Source organism: Microtus pennsylvanicus, chromosome 7 (assembly GCF_037038515.1).
Source record: "Microtus pennsylvanicus isolate mMicPen1 chromosome 7, mMicPen1.hap1, whole genome shotgun sequence".
Taxonomy (NCBI): Eukaryota; Metazoa; Chordata; class Mammalia; order Rodentia; family Cricetidae; genus Microtus; species Microtus pennsylvanicus.
In genome coordinates this window covers 98,100,485-98,121,872 of record NC_134585.1, presented here as the reverse complement: position 1 = coordinate 98,121,872, position 21,388 = coordinate 98,100,485, and the positions used below count along the sequence as shown (strand labels likewise).

The 21,388-nt window shown below is 40.2% G+C and overlaps 1 protein-coding gene across 1 annotated transcript in view; it reads left to right on the top strand.

Annotated features, from left to right (window-relative positions):
• Dpyd (dihydropyrimidine dehydrogenase) overlaps window positions 1-21,388 on the top strand; it is a 745,624-nt gene that overhangs the window by 490,706 nt on the left and 233,530 nt on the right. Inside the window, exon 16 of the mRNA XM_075981504.1 lies at window positions 3-86. Coding sequence (XP_075837619.1) covers window positions 3-86 — 84 coding nt within the window. The remainder of the gene's footprint in view (window positions 1-2; window positions 87-21,388) is intronic.

Here is a 21,388-nt window from a genome sequence, read left to right as displayed (position 1 = left end):
AGGCTTCTGGAGCAGATGCCCTGGAGTTAAATTTATCATGTCCTCACGGCATGGGAGAGAGAGGAATGGGCCTGGCTTGTGGGCAGGTAAGCACCCCAGGAACTGCCACTGTGTCTGTTGGCATGACATAATGATACCCTGTCTGGATCCTTACATCCTTGCCGTACCTTAGGCGAGGAGGCCTGTGGATCTGATGACTGGCTGGAGACTTGCAGGTCCACGTTGTTTAAATATTTAGTGCTTCAAAAAGTGGAAAATGAGGGAAACTGGAATTACAGCAATGGTTGTGTTTTATTGAGGAAATCATATTATGTGCTTGACAGGAAGGAATATCATAACAAATAGTTTTTAAAAGCGCTGAAGCAGAGTTAGCTGATATCCAAGGCAGTGTTCCTTATTCATTTCTTCAGCTGATCCAGTCTCCCTGGGGCAATACACTGTACACAATGCATTGTTCGCAGTGATTTTGTAGTAAATGGGGCACGGCACAAATTGCGTTTTACAGTTTTTAGCATAAGATCATTATTCCGTAACTGTGTTTGGGGAGTTGCAAAAAGATTTTGATGCTGTTTTTATTTAGGAATACAATACATGGAACCTTTATGTTAAAGTAAATTCTAAAAAAAAAAAAACCCTAATGAACAAATGCAAAATAACTTGTTAATAGATAGGAAATACGATGTCATTATGCAATAAGACGTAGTGTGGTGTGTGAAACAACTTAATGCTTAAAAGGTAAGCTCTTTGAGTCTCATATCACCTCTAAGCCCAGAGAAAACAGTGTGAAATAAATAATACAAAACTTTGGCATTGCTGGCAGCTTCCGAGAACTTTTACATTTACTTGTGTGTCCACACGCGACTCAGGACTCCGTGCTTAGGTGACACCCAACTGTCCCCCACTCCTGTTTTTCTCAGGTCACAGAAGTAACAGGAGTTAAACTCAGAGCCCTTTACTGGAGAAGGGGGGGGGGGCGTTTTTACATGCTGAAATGAACAAGCGTTTCTATTTTCATGTTCAAATGCAGAGAAGGGTTCTTTAAGTACTTCGTAAATATTTAATCTGCCTAGGGAATGGATTTGCAACTCAGGAAGAAATCATTCTTCTGAACAGCAGGAGGGGAAGGGCTGGCCAGGCATCTTTCACATGTATCCAGGCTCTGCTCACCACAGGTTACCCAGAAGGCCATTAAGCCCAGTAAACACATCCACTATTTAGTGCCACCAAGTCAGGGAAAACCGCATTATTTCTGAGTCATATGATGAGCTAACAGTGTGCCAGAGTGTGTGACATAGTCAAAGGGAAGAAGACTGCGCGATGGAGGCGGCTCAAGTCATAAACCACTTGCCACTCAGAGATGAGGATCTATGTGGACCCCAGCACGCACATAAAACAGCTGGCACTAATGTGGGCACCTGTACCAGCCAGTGCTGGGGAGGCAGAGATGGGGGGATTCCTGAAGGGCTCTACTCACCCAGCCTAGCAGTTTAGTTAGTAAGCTCCAGTTTCAGAGAGAGACAAGGTCTGAAAAACACAGTGGCGTCCTTGACCTCTGACTGCCACATCCCTACCTGCTCAAGCATCCCAGAAACCCGCACAAGGATGCAGACACAGAAGGATGCCAGGAGGGCACCGGTACTGTCTTGAGTTGGTCCTGAGAAGGCACACTCTTCTCTTGTCCATTGAGCTTGCTCCCATTGTCTATCTCACAGTGTAGACCTCAAAACCCACGTTTATTTCTAAAGGCAAATTACTTGTTGACGCAAGCTTTGGGAAAGAGAAGCATACTCATTTCTTAAGGAAGAGTGCATTCTGGTATTTATGTTTTGCTACAAATATAACAATTATTTGAAAAAGTCCCAGTGGAGTTTCTTGTTTTAGAACAGGTTCTGTTCTTTGCACATATCTGAACTTACCCAGCTGTGAGGTGGTGTGGGCGGATCCTCTCCAGAGAGTTATTTAGACACATAAACTTTTACGTTCGCAAGCAGAACAGGAATGCCAAAATGCTAAAAATGTTGCCAGTGGAGATATCAGTAAGATTTGGTAAAGACTTGGGTTTTTTTGGCTGAAGGAAAGAGGATGTTTCCATTTCGCTTCTCAGCACTGCTAAAACCGAAGCCCATTCTTATGAGCCAAGCTTATCAATTTCCTTTTGAATTTTATTATGTTATAAATAAAATCATCAGAAAATAAAGCCAGTTGAATGAACTTTGCTTAGCCTTGCGGGGTGTGTGAATGTTCAGCTTTCTGAAGGTGAAGGAAGAATATCAGTGTATTTTTGTAAAAGTGTTTTCTATGACTGGCCTTCAAGAGGGGCACAAACAGCCAGGCCTTATTTGTAATTGCCTCTAGCATTCCCCACCCCCCTTTTCTCCCTATGGTTCCCACTGTTTCTTCCTTTTTCCCTCAGTTCCATAGTTTCTAGCGCTTGCAAGTTGGTATGTTAGGCAATGTGCACTCAGTGTGTGGTCAGGAAGGAATGAAGGGCTGTTACTGATAGATTCTCCTGACAGTGCTCAGAGCTGAGTTTAGGGCTGTCCTAACTGTCAGAGCTTGCTAAATACTTGCTGTATGAAGGGGAGGCCAATGCTGGTTCTAGTCCGGGATTTTATCTATCAGCCAAATCTACTATATAGCTCAACCTCTCTTCCAAATATTTGTTATTATTGACTTACATCAGCTTTCTCACAAATATCTAATGAGTAAAGATCTTTTCTTAAGAGTGTACCCTTATATAATTATCATAAGTTAAATATACAATAGATATAAACATAAAATCAAAATACTCTTATATAAGACAAAAATATGACATGCATGAGCAGAGAAACCTATAATAGCAATAAAATACAGGTATGAAACTTAAGAAACATGCTGATATAACACAAAATCTCCAGGTGACCTTGATATTCAAATTGTTATTTCCTGTCTAGTGAAACTTTGCATGAGACAGGCTATTCCTTGTGCGTCCGAAGGAGTTAAAATCACTCTTCCTCTATATTCTTTCCACCAGCCATCAACATTGCCTCCATCAAGGTGCTCACCACTGCAACACAGGCTTCTAGCTCTAACCTGTGAGGTTTGAATAATGTGATCACTGAAATCCCATATAATTCTCATGTCCTGTGAGTGTGGACATTTTAAGTAGGGGCCTAATGAGTCATTCTGAAAATTCCCTAAATAAATAAAAAATAAATTATCATCAGGTTGTTTAAAAACACTTTTTATTTTTTTTCCTTAGTCTACATAAATTCATTATTTTACTTTTAGTCTGTAGGCATACAAAATTGGGGGAGAGTACCAAAACATGCATGCATTATATTAATTTCTATAGGTATACAACTGTGAGGAATTTTAATGTATAAGCTAAACATACAGGACCAACCACCAATAATAATGAAAATGACTATACCAGTGTAGTATTAGGAATGTTTTTAGATTCATGGTTAGTTTTATGTAACTGAAACCACACAGAGGAGAAAACATTGGGTGGTTGGGAAACATTGGTCCAAAGTGAATATTTTATTGTTTTAATACCATCAATCACTGCTTACTTTTTGTATGTTTTGTGTAATTTGATAAATGAAAGGTGGTGATGGAACACTCAGGGATGGGATGGTTGCTTAGTATGTGTTATATCCTGGTTTCAAACTTCAGTATAATAAAAATACCATAAGTGTACATGAAAAGAGTCAGCTGTATGTTGTGAAGCAAGTCTGTGATCGAGGCTTCTCAGGAGTCTGATGTGAGAGTATTGTGACCCCAAGACTACCTTGAGAACACTGCCACATCCCAGCCCAAAATGAACCATAGAAAAGATGAATGAGCATCATCAAAGTTAAGATGGTTCGCTAAAGCCACAATTGGCTAGCCATTTAGTACTTAAGATGAAAAAAATAAAGCTCCTGGTCATATACACCAATTCCTAGTGTTCTAATCTTGCTATTCAAGCAAGGCTGAGAAGATGGTCATATTCTGGCTGTGTGCACATTGAAGGGCAATGTTGCATTACAGTTGTGAGACAAAACTCTGTTCTGGCTGAGACCCTCCAAAGTAGACTGAGCATTCCCATAGGATCCAGGTCTCAAATCAGGCCAATGGTACCAAAGCCAATGCTTTAATTAGCAAGCTGACCAGAATGTAGGCAAGGCACCCAGAATGGTCCCCAGTGAGGAAATATCCGGGTTCAGCATTAAACTTGGAAGCTGAGAATTAATAACTGCAAGATCAAATCAACTCTTTGGTCTTTCATAATTCTGAATTACCCTTCAATTAAAACACAAGGAAGTCTGAACCCAATATTCAAGTTCTGTCTCCTGGGCATGAGGGAGGCCCACTGTGTCTTAGCTTTCAGATTTAAAGATGTCTAACAGTTATTTATACAAGTCTATTTCTCATAAAATTTTATACTTTATGAAACTAAATTGAACTGTAACAATTTTTATATAAGAGAATCCAAACTGTATTTTGCAAAAGTTTTCCCCTTGCCCTAAGCATCATGCATTTAAAAATAAAAACAACAAATAGCTTTAAAATTCTTTTAAAGTTATGTTGGAATTTTTGCTTTTATTTTCCTGGCAAAGTTCAGAATGGTGCTGATAAGGCGACTGAAAAGTCATTCGTGTTCTTAGTACTTCTGAAATAATTGTTAGCAGACATATTTGAACAAATAATCCTTTCTCCCTCCTACTTCTTTTGGGAAACTACAGAGATCAGTGCTTTTTCAAAGAAGGCAACATTAGGAGCAAGAGATCTGTTAGGCTCCTCTGAGGGTGCTTCTCATTGATGCGAATAACAGCAGATGTTGACAGGCATAAATCTCAGCATCATGTGTGGACTTCATTCCTGCTGTGAGTGTATATATGTGTGTGCATGCATGTGTGTATGTGTGCACATGTGTGTATGTGTATGTGTGTGCGTGTGTGTGCACATGTGTGTATGTGTGTGCGTGTGTGTGCATGTGTGTATGTGTGCACATGTGTGTATGTGTGTGCGTGTGTGTGCATGTGTGTATGTGTGCACATGTGTGTATGTGCGTGTGTGTGTACGCACATGTGTGAAAACCATTATGTCTACTTCCGGCATTGTTCCTCTGGTGTCAACAACCATTCTATTTTATTACTTGTTTGTGAGATCTTTCATTCATTTACTTATGCTCTTACTTATTGAGAAAAGGTCTGCTATTGTCCTGAATATCTCCACATAGTCTTAGCTGGCTGTCCAATGAGCTCCAAGGAATCACCTGTCTCCACTTCACTGGGATGTTGGGATTACAAGAAGTGCCATCATGACTGGCTTTAAAAGAAAGAAACAAACAAACAAAACACCCATGAATTCTAGAGGCAGCACTCAGGTCCTTGTGTTAGTGTGGTAAGCATTTTGTCAATAGAGCTATCATCCTAGCCCTTATATATTTTTTTCTAACTCAGCCTCTTGGTATTAGAAATCAGATTTTTCCAGGACCTTTGCTGACTCTCTGGATTTCTGACATCTCAGGCACTACTCGGGCTGCTTACTTCACACACCTGCCAGCAACTATTGAGAGAAAAATAGTTCACAAGGGTCCAGCATTGTGGTGGAACATGAAATAAGATGTCTTGCCTTCCTAGCTTATACGCCATGTTAAGAGGAGCAGGCAAGAGCTTGTGCCATAGAACTTCTCAATGATGAATACACAAACATTTGGAAAATATTTACATCAGGGGAAAAAAACCTAATTTGTTATTATTCATATAAGTTGATTACTTTCCCCCTTGAGTTGTGATGTGGTTTTCTTTGGTGAAGCTTGACCATGTGGAGCTGAAGGGAGCCTGACCTATTACTCCTTGTCAGTCTTTTATGTACCGGATGGAACTGGGCATAGTGAGATATTTTATCTGTTTTCACTAAAAGTAACGACTGCCAAGGTCCAGAGCCTTGGTTCCCTTGCTGCTGCTTTCCTCTCGGGTATTGTCCAGTATTTCACCTTGATATTTCAGATCATCCAATTCCATATGTGAACAGAAAACACGAGTAAGATGCCCAGACTATTCCCAACTGTCTCCTTTTGTCTACTGTTATTTTTTTACAGTGGAAGTCATACCCTTTTAACTGAAATTATCCACATGGAAATCAGCTTTTATATCTGTGTCAAGTGATATCCAAATTCATGAACTGATATAACTTATCAATCAACCAAATGTTCCCTGAAAATGGAAGGCAATTATGGGTGGAGGACTGTGGAGGTGGGGTCCAGAATTCTGTTCTTACTTGAATCTGTAATGACCTAAAGTTTGGATCCCCGCCAATGAACTTGTATTTCCTTCTCTAATCATCCAAGAGGTTACAGCAGTTTGGCCTTGGCCCTTGTAGGCTTTCTACTGTTCATTGCTTTCAGTACCTTCATTAGCAGTCCGTGGCTAAAAACTGCACAAGTATTTCAGCAAAGATTTAGATGGAAAGTTCCATAATGGCCGTGTAATTGGAGGAAAGCTTGGCCAGTTTCCCAAGCAGGCCAGGGAGCTGAGCAAAGGGGATGGTGTCTGTTGCCAGCTCCACCATCCTGCAATCCCACAGTAGCATGCATTCCTTGATTCACATATCCTCAGCGCAGAGTTTCCGAATGCAAGGCTAGAAAGATGGCTTGGCAGTTAAGTGGGCTGGTGCATAAATAAGAGGAAAGAGAGAACCAGAATGCGTGCAACAAGTTGGACAGCCCACTCGTGCCTCCAATCCCAGTTCTAAAGGGGAAAGAAGACTAAAAGACTACTCAGCTTTATGGCTTGCAGCTGAATTGAAAACATGCAAGCCCAAAACTCAGGGAGAGAGCCTGCTTTAGAGGAAATACAACTTATAATAGAGGAAGACTCCCAAGGAGCTGCTCTGGCCCCCATGCATGTGTAGGTACAAGTGTCTGTGTACATACCACACACACACACACTCACGCATGCGCATATGTGTACACACACACACAGAGGGGGGATGAGAGGGAGAAACAGAGAGAGAGAGAGCGAGCGAGCGAGCGGGGGGGGGGAATCTTAAAATAATTTCCAAACCTTTCTATTTGTGATTCAGTTCATTCTCAATGTTCATTTTGTCTCAGGAAGGTTTACATTATGAAGTTCTCATGATAATTTAGATGAGTAAGGATAAAAATGCTTTAAAGTTGTGATTCTTCCACTGTTGAACATCTTAAATAATCATTACTTCAGATAAAATCACCCAGAGGGCTACTTTGACATCTCCCCATGTCAAAACTGAATTTTTGTAAACCTTTATGTTTATGAAATAATGAAAAATCAAGAAAAACTGAGGCTGGGTTTCTGTTGCAGCCTGCCAATGTTTTTCCATAAGACATCAGCCACAGAATATTCCTTTCACCCCTGCCAGAGAGCAGATGTCTGTCACTAGGAAGAGAGTCCAAAACGGAGTATGAAGACAGCATTGCCCCAGATGTGCTAGCCTCTCCCATGGGAAATAAAGCCTTCCTCCAGCAGCTGGATTAACAGACCCTCTGCCTCACACAGCGCATTGTCCAGGGAGCTCTGACCAAAGCACTATTTGAATAAGGTCCTCATTAAGCATCTGTGGCAGGGACAATATAAAGATACATCCTTTAAAGCCAAAAACTGACAAGTCTCAATATTTCCTAAATTTATCAGAGAACTGAAGCTTGGGAACTCCTGAGCCTGAGAAATCTAAAGGGTTAGAGAGATGAACGGTAGACGTGCTGGGAAGTGAAGCGCACAGTTTACTCTCTGAGTTCATTTTTTCTTTTTTCTTTTTGACACTGTCATGTAGCAAATGAAACCTTTCCTCCTTCAGCTTTTCGATTCTCCTCTTTCTCCTGATTGTAGCTCCTTTAAGGGATGCATGTGGAGCTAGGGGACACATGCTGATAACCAAGGTACTAGGGAGGCAAAGGGAGGAAGGCCATGCCTTTAAGCTTATCTTAGGCTACATAGTGAGTTCCTATTTCAAAAGTAAAAAGAGAGGCAAGGAGGGAGGGAGGGAGGGAGGGAGGGAGGGAGGGAGGGAGGGAGGAAGAGAGGGAGGGAGGGAGGGAGGGCAAGTGACCAAATTGCTCCCTGTGATTAATCATGGACTAGGTGGCATGGACACTGAGTCTAGAGAGTAGGATTTTTAGTCCTGGGAGTCGATCTGTTAAATGTCGAATGTTCTAGGTTGGCTTTCCATGAAGTTAACCTCTAGGGAGTCCCATGTAACAACTTGGTGAACTAATACAGCTTCACAAGAAACATGAAGAAGGCCTGTGTGCTATGATTGTCTGGAAGAGCACCTAAAGTCTGATTCTGGTGGCCCCGCCTATGGCGGGTTTGCTCTGTTCTCTTTTGTTTTCCTTGTGGTATGAGAATTTCAGAGGGCTTTCAGATAAATGGCTCACTTGTTTATGGGGGTGAAAACTGAAATATTTGCATATTACAATATTATGTTGCTCAACTTCTTATTTGATTTTAATTCTCTGCCATTTGCACAGACGGGTGTGCCCTGTAAGCAGATAACTCCAGGAGATCTTGAAGAGGCATTTATGTAGCTGGCAATATTTTGCCTGAAGCTAGCAATTCTATGAGATTTTTAATTGCTGTTATTAATGTTTGTTAATGATATACAAATGAATGCTTCTTTAAAAAATTACAAATTTTTAGTCAAATGAAATACCACTTAAATCTAAAGTATCAGTTCAAAGACTATAAGTATTGTTGACTTTTATGGCTGTTCATATGGCACTAAGAGGCGTTATATTTAGTAATGAGCACATTTACTGATGAATCATTGTAGAGAGAACTAAATGTGTATTTTAAAATTTGATGTGAATATATGTAATAATATATATATATTACATCCAAAAAAGGAATAGCAAAAGCATTTTTAAAGGTTTTAAATGTTATTCTCAAGTGGTAGTTATTAATATCACACTAAGTTAGTGAAGTAGAACCAAGCTCTCTCTTTCTTTTCTTACCAGATCATCTGACCAAAGTAAGAAAGCTAATTAAAGCTGCCATTGGCCTAAGGTGACAGGGACAGGAATAAGAGAGAGGAAAGGGGTTGCTCTTAGGCTATGATTCCACGAAGACATGTGGTACCACAGTGTCTCACCAAACTGATCTACAACAATGAGACAGGCTGGAGACAATGAAGAAAGCAAGGTCATTAAAGTGTGAATGTTAGCAGCAACAGGGAATATTCAGTCATGAACTGGAATTACCTTAGAGTAGTAGAGGATCCAAAAGACAGAAGAGTCAGCTGTAGCTACATAGACAGACAGAAGAGTCAGCTGTAGCTACATAGACAGCTCAGCAGACATGGGATCTTCTCTGGAAACAAACAGAAACATATCAAACCTATTACATATTCTTTATTTCATAAAGGTGATAAATACAGAGCAAAGTGAAATACAGTTTTTCCCAGCAGATGTTAAATAAGGAAATACTTTTTTAAAGAGTGAGTATATTCAAAACAAAACGCATTGTCAAGATAAACTGATACTGACTTTTGTGCTGAAGAAAACAAGTTTCTTCACCTGGCTCCTGTGGAGGGCTGGGCATCATCGTAGGTATGGCTACACGTGCAAACATAATTCCTCCTCAGTTACATTGGGATAAAAAAAGAAGGCTCCGCCTTAGAAGTAAACTGAAGCCACAGCATCTTGCTTCCCTTTCAGTGCACAGAGACTGTGATTTTCGATATGTGTTAAGTGTTTAGCAAAAAGTCTTTGGTCAGACTAATGAGGGAATTAATGAATGAGTGAGGGAGTGAAACACTGACTAAATCAAACCGTAAGTAAAATTTTTTGTGCCTTTATCAGACTCAGCAGATGCTAGTGTTGATGTTTTTTTTTAACAATTTTGTTCCGTCCTCAATACGGAACTTGGCATTTCCAATTATTTTCTTTCCTATGGCCTTAGTGCCTTGTTGGTTTTATTTTTCTTCCTTTTCTTATCTCTCCCTCAACCAGTTCTTCAGTGTTTCTGGAATCCTGAAGTGTGTTAATCCAGACACAGAAGTATATCTCCTTTCCATACAGTATATTTTGTCTTATGTATAAGTATGTATATGATTTAGCAAAATAAGAGGCATAAAATGTAAAGATAAAATTTCTGCTCCAAGCCTCTTTATCCTGCAAGGTCTTTTCCCTGGCCTAACAGAAGAGAAAGAAAGTGTACTCTCCAGAATTGACTTCTGAAAGTTGCCATGTGCCGCCTGCTCTGTAAAATGCATGCAACTACATTAACAAGTCTTAGTTGCTACACATCTGAACACACATGCATATATGTGGACACACACGTATACCAACAGTAAAGAAAAACTAAGTTTTCTAAAAGATAACACCCAACATTTAGAAACCTCCAGGCATGGAAAAAATAAAGCATAATTTTTCTAGCCATGAGTGTAGGTGAGCAAGGTCTGATTTTACTTTTAAATCCGTTATGTGACTGTTCCTATCTGAAGCCAGCCCTCGCATCCGGGAGGGTCTAGGAAGATCGGGGCCCTAGAAAACGGCATCAGGCAGGCAGAAGTTGATTCTTTAGAACCTGGAAACCTGGGCCACAGAAGCCCGTGGAGGTCCCCCCCCCAGAGTGAGCCCCCCCTTTTGTCCACAGTGGGAAGCCCTGCCTCTGTAGTCTCCTCCCCGGATCCTTCTGCCCTGCCTGCCAGTCTCCAGGCTACAAAGGGTGGATCATTAAGCCATCCAGGCAGTGGGGAGTATTTTCAGAGAGTTGCTGCCCTTTCCAGCAGCCTGGCAACGAGTGGCCATAATAAATTATGCACCAGCTCTGTGAGACTGTGACACCCAGCACTGGAGGAGCAGCAGGGGTGGCTGGAAATCCATTATTTGAAATTTTTGTTTCTCTTTCTTACCAGATTCCATGCTGCTCCTCTGCTGTCATCTCCCTCCTTCTCTCCCCGCAATCCATTGTTTTGAGGGGTTTGTGTCTGACAGTTCTTTTCTAATGCAGCTTTTGTCCCTTTTTGTTACCTTGTTCCTGCCTTCCCTGGGCTCCCCCTCCCGCCTTGATCTTGTGTGTTCCAGCCTCCTTTTCCCTCTCTGTCAGGCGTTTGCCTTACTTTCCTTTCTCTCTCCCAGCCTTATTGTCTCACATAATACAGACAAACAAGTTCTCTTTTTGTCTGCATTCTTCTGCACGGTGTTATGGAGTTGTCGTTTTTCCCTTCAGGATAGGCGTGCTCGCTGTATGAGCTATTCATTCCAGTTCCGAGAATTCCGAACACATGTCCGGAGGAGTGCCAGGGCTGGTGACAACCGAAAACAAAGCAACCAGGAGAGTAGTTCATTGAAAACAGCGCAGACCTCTTTGCGCCCTGTAGATCTGCTCCCACAGCGGCTGTGTGCTTACGCTCCTCATTTCAGAACGTTCAAAATCATCAACTTTTCTCTGAGAATAGGACTGATCCAAAGGGCCAGTGTTCTCACAGATCCAGTCCCCTATTCATTCCACTCTGTCCTTCAACCCATGCCTAGCATCTGAAAAGACAGACCCTGTGGCGTAGTTACGAACTCAGCTCATTTCCTGCTTGAAGACTGAGCAACTATTATATCTTGCTCAAAGGTGCTGGGGAATCCTGGAATGTGAAGTCACTCTGTGTAAGAGCGTTTTATGTTCTTTACTTCGTTATTGATGTTCTTTCCCATTCCTTTCCTTCATCTGAAAACACTGTGGTCTGCCATCCCACCTCCTCCATGGTCTCTGGACCACAGTCTACCCTTATAGTTAGTGTTGTAAGGACTTCACACTCTTCTGCTCAAAGTCAATATTAGCTCAGAAAGCTTTACAACTCTGGTGGTAAAACACCTAAGAGCATGCCAGGTTTCCCAGCCCCATTCTTATATGGCTACAAATATGAATTAACAAAACAAAACCAGTATCCTCTCATGTAGCGTGGCTAGAGACATTAACAATACTTTTATTCGCTGAATTTAATTGAAATTTTGTACACATGTTTACGAAATGTAGGAATCTTGCTCCATCAAAATTAAAATTAAACTCTCTCTTTCACGATTGTTCCAGACATTTATTTGTTTGTTTATTTGTTGCTTCCATTAGCCTGCTCAGTTCTTCCCTTTGGCGAATGTAGTCTCTCCTAATCACTTTTCAATGTGAATCACTTGCGTCTTCTCTTGCTCTGTGATTTCCAGCCTTACCTGTTGGCTATTATATTCAAAACTTACCATTTTGTTTTAACTGTTGCTTTACTTTGTTTTTTTCAATTGCTGTTATAATTATCAATTCACATTAATTGAACAAATACATATTCATCTATGCATATACCGTTTTTAGATCATAATTGCTTTCCCTGCTGCACCTGGAAATATAGTTGCCAAAAATGTGCACTTGAGGGCACATACACACACAAGCATTGGAGACCTACAGAATGAGAAGGGAGTGTTAGATTCTTTGAAGCTGGAGTTACAGTCATTTGTAAGCCACACAATGTGGGCACTAGTGCTGGAATTCTTGTCCTCTGAAAGAAGAGTAACCACTCCTAGCCACTAAGCCACCTCTCCAGCCTCCATTCTCTTTTTCCTTTTGGGGGTCAAGGCTAGGGATAGAATCCAGGACCTTCAGCATGCTAGGTCAGTATCCTACCATTGAGTTTTGTCTCAAGCCCTCCTTTACGTTTGGAGAAATGGTCTCACCAAATTGCCTAGCTGACCTTTAATTCCCTTTGTAGCCCAGACAGAACTTGAACTTGTGGTTCTCCTGGATCTGCCTCCCAAGTTTGGTATTACAGGTTTATAACACCAGGCCCGACTTAGTTTCTACCCTAAGCTTTCTATCTCTGTACTTATTACAGGTGTACTTTTGACATCTCTGCTCTTCCTCATGCCTCCAAATGTCTGTGCCACTAATACTCTCACCAGGGTTTCGTTTGTATTTTCTGCTGTTTTATTTTGCTTTGCTTTGCTTGACACTTCAAATCCCAGGTCCTGATTTTTTTTTTCCAGTTATCACGTTTGGGTAAAAGCAGACATTGATTTCTTTAATAGCATGTTGCATTTGCCTTGAGAACCAACATCTCTTATTTTTGCCACTTGCAGTTCAGAGTAAACTCGCTAATGTGTAGCTGTTTTCAGCGCCAGCTCAGCTTCTAAATACAGTGAAATTCTTGGGACTTCCTCTCACAGACAGCACAATTTCAGCTTGAAACTACTTTGAGAAAGGGAGAGGGCAGAATTAACGTATAGACCTGTGAAGACGATTGTAAAAGTGAAGGACATGGTCAGCTGAACGTAATAAATCCCTGTGACAACGAGGACATTGGCATGCTTAGGTATGGCACAGGGAACTTATAGATGGCAGGCACAGTAGAAAGTACCTTCGATAGGTCCTTTGAGAGACATAGCTGGTCCCACATGTCAAGGCTGTTTTTCTGTAAGCTTACCCTACAGTTGTCCGTTCATCTGGTTGCCGGCTTACTTCCACTTATTTCTAGCTCTTTTGACATTGCACACTAATCATTTCATGGATGGAATGAGTGTGTGGACACATATGGGGGACTTGTGCATGCACATATGGAGGACAAAGGTTGACTTCAAGAATCTTTGTTATTCTCTTAGTGTTGAACAATACTTTATTAGTTTTGTGAGAACTGTATACCACGTATCCTGATCATTTTCACCACCCTTCCTGAACTCCCACACCAATCCTCACATCAAGTCTTCACTCACCCAACAGTGTGTCTCCTTTCTTTTTGTTTTCTTTCTTTCATCTCTCTCTTTCCCTCTCTTCCTCCCTCCCCCCCTCCTTTCTTTCCTCACTCATTGAGTCCCACTTGTGTTGCCGAAATAATCTTATGTATAGGTCCTGCCCTGGAGTGTGGTCAGTCTACCAGGACACACAGCCTTCAATAAAACTGAGTCTTCCTCTCTCAGCTGCTATCCAATGCCCACAGGTCTTCAACTAATCCCACCTTATTTTGAGTCAAGATTCCTCACTGAATGTGGGGCTCACTGTCTCACCTAGGATGCCTGACTAGCAAGCCTCCAGGATCTACCTGTGTCTGCCCACCCCAATGCTTAGAGATACAAATGAGCACTTCTTATGCCAATGCTGGGGATGGGATCAAACTCAGGTCCTCATTCCTGTGCAAAAAGACTTTATCCATCCTGCCATTGCCCTAGCCCCTGCATATCAATTCTTTTTTTTTTTTTTTTTTTGGTTTTTTGAGACAGGGTTTCTCTGTGGCTTTGAAGCCTGTCCTGGAACTAGCTCTGTAGACCAGGCTGGTCTTGAACTCATAGAGATCCGCCTGCCTCTGCCTCCCGAGTGCTGGGATTAAAGGCGTGCACCACCATCGCCCGGCTGCATATCAATTCTTAAACTGTATGTTTGAATCTCTGATTGTGTTTTCATGAGTCAGCATAGAAGATAAACACAAATGATGTACACATTCAGGCAAAATTATTAGGTTTTCAAGTCAGATTATAGAGCTGTCCTGAGCAACCATGTCACGCAACCCAGTTTCATTTCACTTCATGATTTAAAGCCTCATTTATAGTAGAAATAATTCTAGCTGTGATATTCCTTACACATGCTAATTTTGTTTTATTTTGAATATTTGAGTTTATTGCTATCCTGTGTATGCTTGATGTGTGTGAACACTTGAGCCATGACATGTTCGTGGAGTCAGAGGACAGTTATCGGGGTTGGTTCTCTCCTTCTCCTTTTAAGTGGGTCCTGGGGATCAGATGGCAAGCTGCAGTACCTGCTCAGCCATCTTGCCATCCTTTTGCTATTTTTAACACCCCACTGTTGACAGAGGTGTGTGTCCTGCCCAGTCCCATAGCTTTTCAGTCCCAAAGAAACACACAGAGGTCTACATTAATCATAAACTGGTTGGCCTGTTAGCTCAGGCTTCTTATTAACTCTTACATCCTACATTAACCCATAATTTTTATCTATGTCAGCCACATGGCTTGGTACCATTTATCAGTAAGGTATTATCATCTTGCGTCCTCTGCATCTGGATGATGACTACAGACTGACCTTTTCTCTTCCCAGAATTCTCCTAGTCTCATCACCCTGCCTATAATTCCTGCCTGGCTATTGGCCAATCAGCATTTTATTAAAACAATACAATGGACAGATCTTTACAGGGTACAGGATTGTCCCACAGTACTCCCCGCACCTGAACGTTTTTAAGTTTAACCCTTCAGATAATAATTAACTTATTTATCTGTTCATTTATCTCATTGGTACCCGAAGCCTTTACTTTTATTGTGCCTGGAATTTGTCAAAAAGAAAAACTACCTACAAAAGCTGCCCCATGTTCTATGTATGAAAGTAGATATTAAGATATTCAGAGCAATTTGTGAATATGAAGAAAGAATATAAGTAATTTGAAGGTCCAGATTGTGTTTAAAACTCAGTTGTATTCCACATTACCCTTCATGTTAGGAAATGACTTAAATACATATTCTATACTAAAATTGACAGCTTGAGAATTCATTCCTTGTCTTATTACATGCATCCCAGTTTGTATTATAATAAACCTTAATTTTATTCAGTTTGAAAGGGAAATTCAACTCCCCCCCCATGACTTTCCTTTCTTTTCTTCACTTCCCTCCCCAGTCGTTCTTACCTCTGCCCTTCCCAGCTTCCTAAGGAAGAGCTTTCTGGCACTAAAGCAGGTTTTGCTCACTGAATTATTGAATCATTTTTCTCCAGATTAACTTTCTCATTTTACTCAGTTGTCCATTTCTTCTCACTACTTGCCATATCCCTTTTATTTATCAGTTGGCCTTATGGTTTGGATTCTGAAAGAACCATCATGACCCTATTTGAAGTAAGAATTTGTTAGATTGACTTTCACTGTTGATGAACTATTCTTGATTTTTTTATTTTATTATTTTTTATTTCTTATTGATTATTTTTCAGCGCTTACTACATGCTTACTACATGTGCTAACTTTTAAAATATATTATATCACTCAATTATCAAATGATCACCCACACTAGTGATAATATTATCCCTATTTTCAAAAAGATGCCAAGGCACAAAATGGTTAATCTGGCAGGAACTATCAGATGACAGTAACATTGCCTACAAATCACAGGTCCTCCAGGAGCTGATATAAGGTTATGCTATTTTCCTAAATCTATAGACACATGAGTATGTGATGAATATATCCATGTTCATGTACACAGACTCAGGGGATGATCATGAATACCTTCCTTCATGACCCTTTTCCTGACATCTCGAGACAGGATTTTTCACTGAACTGGATGCTTGCCAATGGGAACCTACTTGCCTCTCCCCACTGTACAAGCTATAGGCACACCGCTATGCACTGCTTTTCATGTGACTTTGGGAGATTCTAACTCACATCCTCCTGCTTGCACAGCAAGCACTTGTAGCACTAATTAATAGTCTTATTAATAAAAACCTGGAGACAGATATTAAGGGATGAAAGCTGAAAGAACAGAGAAATAGAGCAGCCAGCCCAGAACAAAGAGGGCAAGATCCTGTCTCTATAAATCCTCAGACTAAATGCTATGAGCTGTTGTCTCCCACTCCCTAATGCTGGGATTAAAGGTATGAGCCTCCAGCTCCCAGCTCTGTTTCTTTTAGACTGACTCAATTTTGTGTAGCCCTGAATGTCCTTAAATTCCTGATCTTTCTGCTTTGCCCTCCCAAGTGCTGGTATTAAAGGTGTGTGCCACCACTGCCTGGTCTCTATGATTCACTATGGCTAGGTCTACCCTCTGATCTTTCTCAGAAACAAACAAAATATGACCATAAGCACTTGTATTCACTAAGCTAACTTTGTTTGCCTATAATTTTGATATACAATAGACTTTCTACTTTATTTTCCTTGCTAATTTTGGCAAGAGTTTAGACAAAACTATATCCATGCAGGTACAGCCATATTAGTGTCTACACTACTTTGGTTCCTCTCTGTCCACTAAGTCTCTGAGACAAATTTTGTCTCACCTTTTCACAAAGTTCCAAGCAATTGAGACGGGCACTCTACCGCTGAGTTGTAGTTTATATCCCTAACACAACCACCTCTCCTTTTTACTAGTTTTATTTTTCTGAGACATAGCCTACCTAAATTCCTCACACTGACCTTGAGTGTTTCTTCCTCCTGCCTGTACCTTGCCAGTGTCTGTATCATGACACCTGGCTAATGTAAAGATTTTCTAAGGGCTCAGTCTCTGTGGCATTTCTTTTCATGTCCCTCACATTGCATTAAAACATTAATAGTTTTCCAGATAAATGCCAAAGTGTTTATAGATGAGCCCTTCATGTGCTTCTGCTGCGTACTATTTATACTGTTCCTGCTGGGTTTACTCAGGATATTGGGGCAAGGAAGGCAAGGTGTAATTACGTTGTTGCTATTCTATTACTGTGAAAAAACCACATAATAAAAGCAACTTACAGAAGAAAGCACTTAAATCAGATATAACCATTCTGTAGGGTAGTGGAGCCCATGGCCATCATGGTGGGGAGCATGTCAGTGGGTGGGCAGGCAAGGCACTTGAACTCTTTCAGGAAGTTTACATGTTGAGGCGATAACATGGAGGTAGAAAGAGAGGTTAACTGGAAATGACATGGGTTTTTTAACCTCAACACTCACAGTGGCTCATCTACCTAAGACCACGCCTCCTAATCCTTCCCAGACAGTTCCAACATCTGTGGAAACACATTCAAATATATGAACATTTGAGTTAATTCTCATTCAAAACACCACACAAGGCAAAGCCGTTCTTTGCATAAAAGTGACAGGACCTTTTCAAGTGATGTGTTCTGTAAACTCTTACTTCTCCTACAAATTTACATTTTCATCATCTATAAGAATTAAGTTCTCTCTCTCTCTCTCTCTCTCTCTCTCTCTCTCTCTCTCTCTCATACACACACACACAAACACACATGCATGTGCACACCCATGCACATAAAGATAATTTGGCCAAGCAATTAGTTATTTCACTTACAGACTCCAAGAAACTCAGAATTTTTAATAAATTACCCAAAGAGCTTATGTCTTTACTTTGAATTACAATTCAACAACATTTAATCCCTTGTTATTGTTTTGTCAGACTTTTAATTGAATTATTCAAAACATGAAACAAAAGGCAAGAGTTGCAGATAGCACAATGCTATGAACAGAATTACCAGGGTCCCAGGAATTATGAAAGAGGACATTATGTTTGTTAATCAGGTATTTAATTTTGCCTCTGTTTGTTGATAGAAAACATCCTCTTGGAGAGGATTTTCTGAAAAACCTTAATTGGGACAATGCCTTCTTAACACCCATGAATATACTGTACAAGCCAAAGCTGTTTGTAACCTAATTAGTCAGAAAAGATGGCTAATTTCCATTTTAACTGTAGAATAGCTGACCAGCATTCCAGTCAGATGGCATTTTAGTGCACACCACCTTGCTTTTTCTGACCACTGGGCAAGTCAGCAGTGCTGAAATACCTGAAGTGATTCCAGACTGGGAGAAGAAGAGTGGACAGAAAGAAGGAAGAAGTAAAGGAAGTGGCAATGAGGAAGGGAGGAAGAGAAGGAAGAATTGAAGTAGAGAGAAAGGAAAGACAGGAGGACAGTTAAAATATCCTTCTAAGTTAATGAAGTAACCAAAATTGTAACATTTGAGGGTCAATGTGACAGGTACAATTAAAGTCCAATCACAGTCATGGTCACAGATGCAAAACATCAAAGAAAACAAGACAAAGCAACAGCACATGGAAGAACAGTAAACATGGCATAGTCACATGAGGCATATCTGTAAAAAGGAAGGTTGGTTTGACTTTTAAAAACCAATCCATGTAAATCATTCCATTAACAGATAAAAGGAAAAAAACCATATGATCATCTCAGCAAATATAAAACGTTTCTTTGCTTGCTTGCTTGTTTTTAATTCACCTTCAGTTCATAATTTTAAAAGCCAGTAAATTGGCACAGAGAATAAAGCACTTGCCTAAGTTCCATCCCAGAAACCCACGTTGTCAACAGAGAGAACCGTTTCTTGCAAGGGTTGAGGTCAGACTCCCCCCCACCCCCATGTATGGCAGCACACAGAAAAAAATTGTTAGAAAAAAATGAATAAAACATTAGAAAAATGTCAATTGGAAGGAACTTTCTTAAATGATTGGATCTTTATAAAACGTCTATACTGCATATTAAGCAACATATTAATTGAATGAACTATGGAAAATCCTTCCTTAAGATTAGAAATCAAACATTATCTGCTAATAAAACATCCATCCTACTTTGTTATAGGCAAAGTGAGACAAAGCTAGAAAATTATGCTGTCAATAAAACACATATTTTAAAATGGAGTCCAAAAAACAATAATATCCATGTGCCTTCTGACTAAATGTAAACAATGTAAAAAATACTGAATATGTATATATAGGTATGTTAGGAAAGCCAAGAATGAATAAGACATCCTGCAATACAGATGACCAAGATGATAATGAAAAGGGCTTATATCGTTTCTATCCCATGTAAGACACTGTTGCTATCAACAGTACTTAGCAAGCTATTAGTTTTAAGATACTGAATTTATCCCAACATTATATCAATTGAGAAAAGTCATAAAGCTCATACAAGTACTCAAGTTTGTAAGGAATGGTGATTTTGTTGGGGCTATTATTGCAAGCCAGGGGAGAATGTTGAAGCACATGGTGGGAGAAAAAAAAATACTACGTATATGCAAAAGCTGACTGCAAGTAGTTTGACCTAAGTTTGATAGGCGTTGCTAAAAATATTTAGAAAACATTATTAAAAGTGTTTTATTGACCTTGCAACAATTCCATTAAAAAGGTAAGAGGAAAATAAGAAAACCCACAAAACATAATATAAAGTTTGACCATGAGTTAATCTATAGATGCCAGGAGGAGGGGCCAGCAAGACAGCTAAGTGATTAAAGTAGCCTGCTGTGAAACCTGAGAACTTGAGTTTAGTCCTTAGTACCTACATAGTAGAATGAGCCAATTTCTGAAATTTCTCCTCTGACTTCTGGTACTTGCACGCCACTCACACACTCATTTTTTAAAAAAAGAAATTAAAACAGTACCATGAGGGAATAAACATAATAGAAATTACTCTTTTTTTTCCTGCAAACCACTTCAGTAGATTATTATTAAAATATATGCGTTTCATCAAGTTAAATAGAAAAAGGCATTTTGTCATAAAAATGAACAAAAAAACTAAGCTGCCCATTTAGAAAAGAGTGGTAATATTAAAATGAGCATGAGCCAAATGCCAATTTATAATAGGAAAAGCAAGTAAACTTATAAAATGGGACATTATAAAGAATTAAAATGATATACAGCAAAGCATAATGGAATCTTTAGGGCCATGATACTGAGATAAAAATTAGTTTGGAGAATAAACAGTAGCCATGTATGCATTCTGTGCATGCATATATAATAAAATAAAAGAATTAGATGCCAAGCTAGGTATTCACTGGGGATAGAAAGCTTTTTAAAGGGCGGATGAATAATTTTCAAATTTAAAAATTATGTACTTATATGTCACCAATATAATTTTCTATTCACTTCACTTTTTAAAAATATGGCACCACCGTATTTGGTAATTAATCTTAAGTGTGTGTGTGGGGGGGTGACTTGAAATGCAAATGGCCTGAGAGCAGTTGAGGGTTTCTACTTGCCTTGTGCATTTAAGCAGCTTGCATGGTGACTAGGAATAAGCATTCCATAACTGCATTGCTGAGTTCATACTCTGGCTCACTGAGGCCTTATAGGGTCTTATAGAGAAAGGAAGGCGGACAATATCCTGCTGAGCATAACACAAGTATCTCTTCCCTTCTCTTCTCTTCTCTTCTCTTCTCTTCTCTTCTCTTCTCTTCTCTTCTCTTCTCTTCTCTTCTCTTCTCTTCTCTTCCCTTCCCTTCCCTTCCCTTCCCTTCCCTTCCCTTCCCTTCCCTTCCCTTCCCTTCCCTTCCCTTCCCTTCCCTTCCTTTCCCTTCTCTTCCCTTCCTTCCCTTCTCTTCTCTTCCGTATAAGCAAGTGACTATAGAATTCACCTGTATTGGAGGTGCAAGCAGGTGACATGTACTCAGATCAAAGAACAGGTTTTATATACAGCTAAGCTGCCAGCTGTTTCCTAGTGGGACGTGCATCCTCTCACTCTCAGGCATGATGCTTCCATAGGATGGTAGTGCTGACTTGCTGGAGCAACTATCCTTATGTGGAGGTTGAAATTTTGCTTTTTCTCAGAAGCTATGTGTTTTCTGCTTTGTGTTGATGTACATTTAAAACTCATATTTGTGGATAAACATATAAGTAGAGAAACATTTTGAGGCTGAGTGAAGAGAGGTGTTGAAATTCAATGGACATCGGGATCCTGGCTGCCCCTGACCTTGCAAACAGGCTCTGTGTCAAAAGTATTTT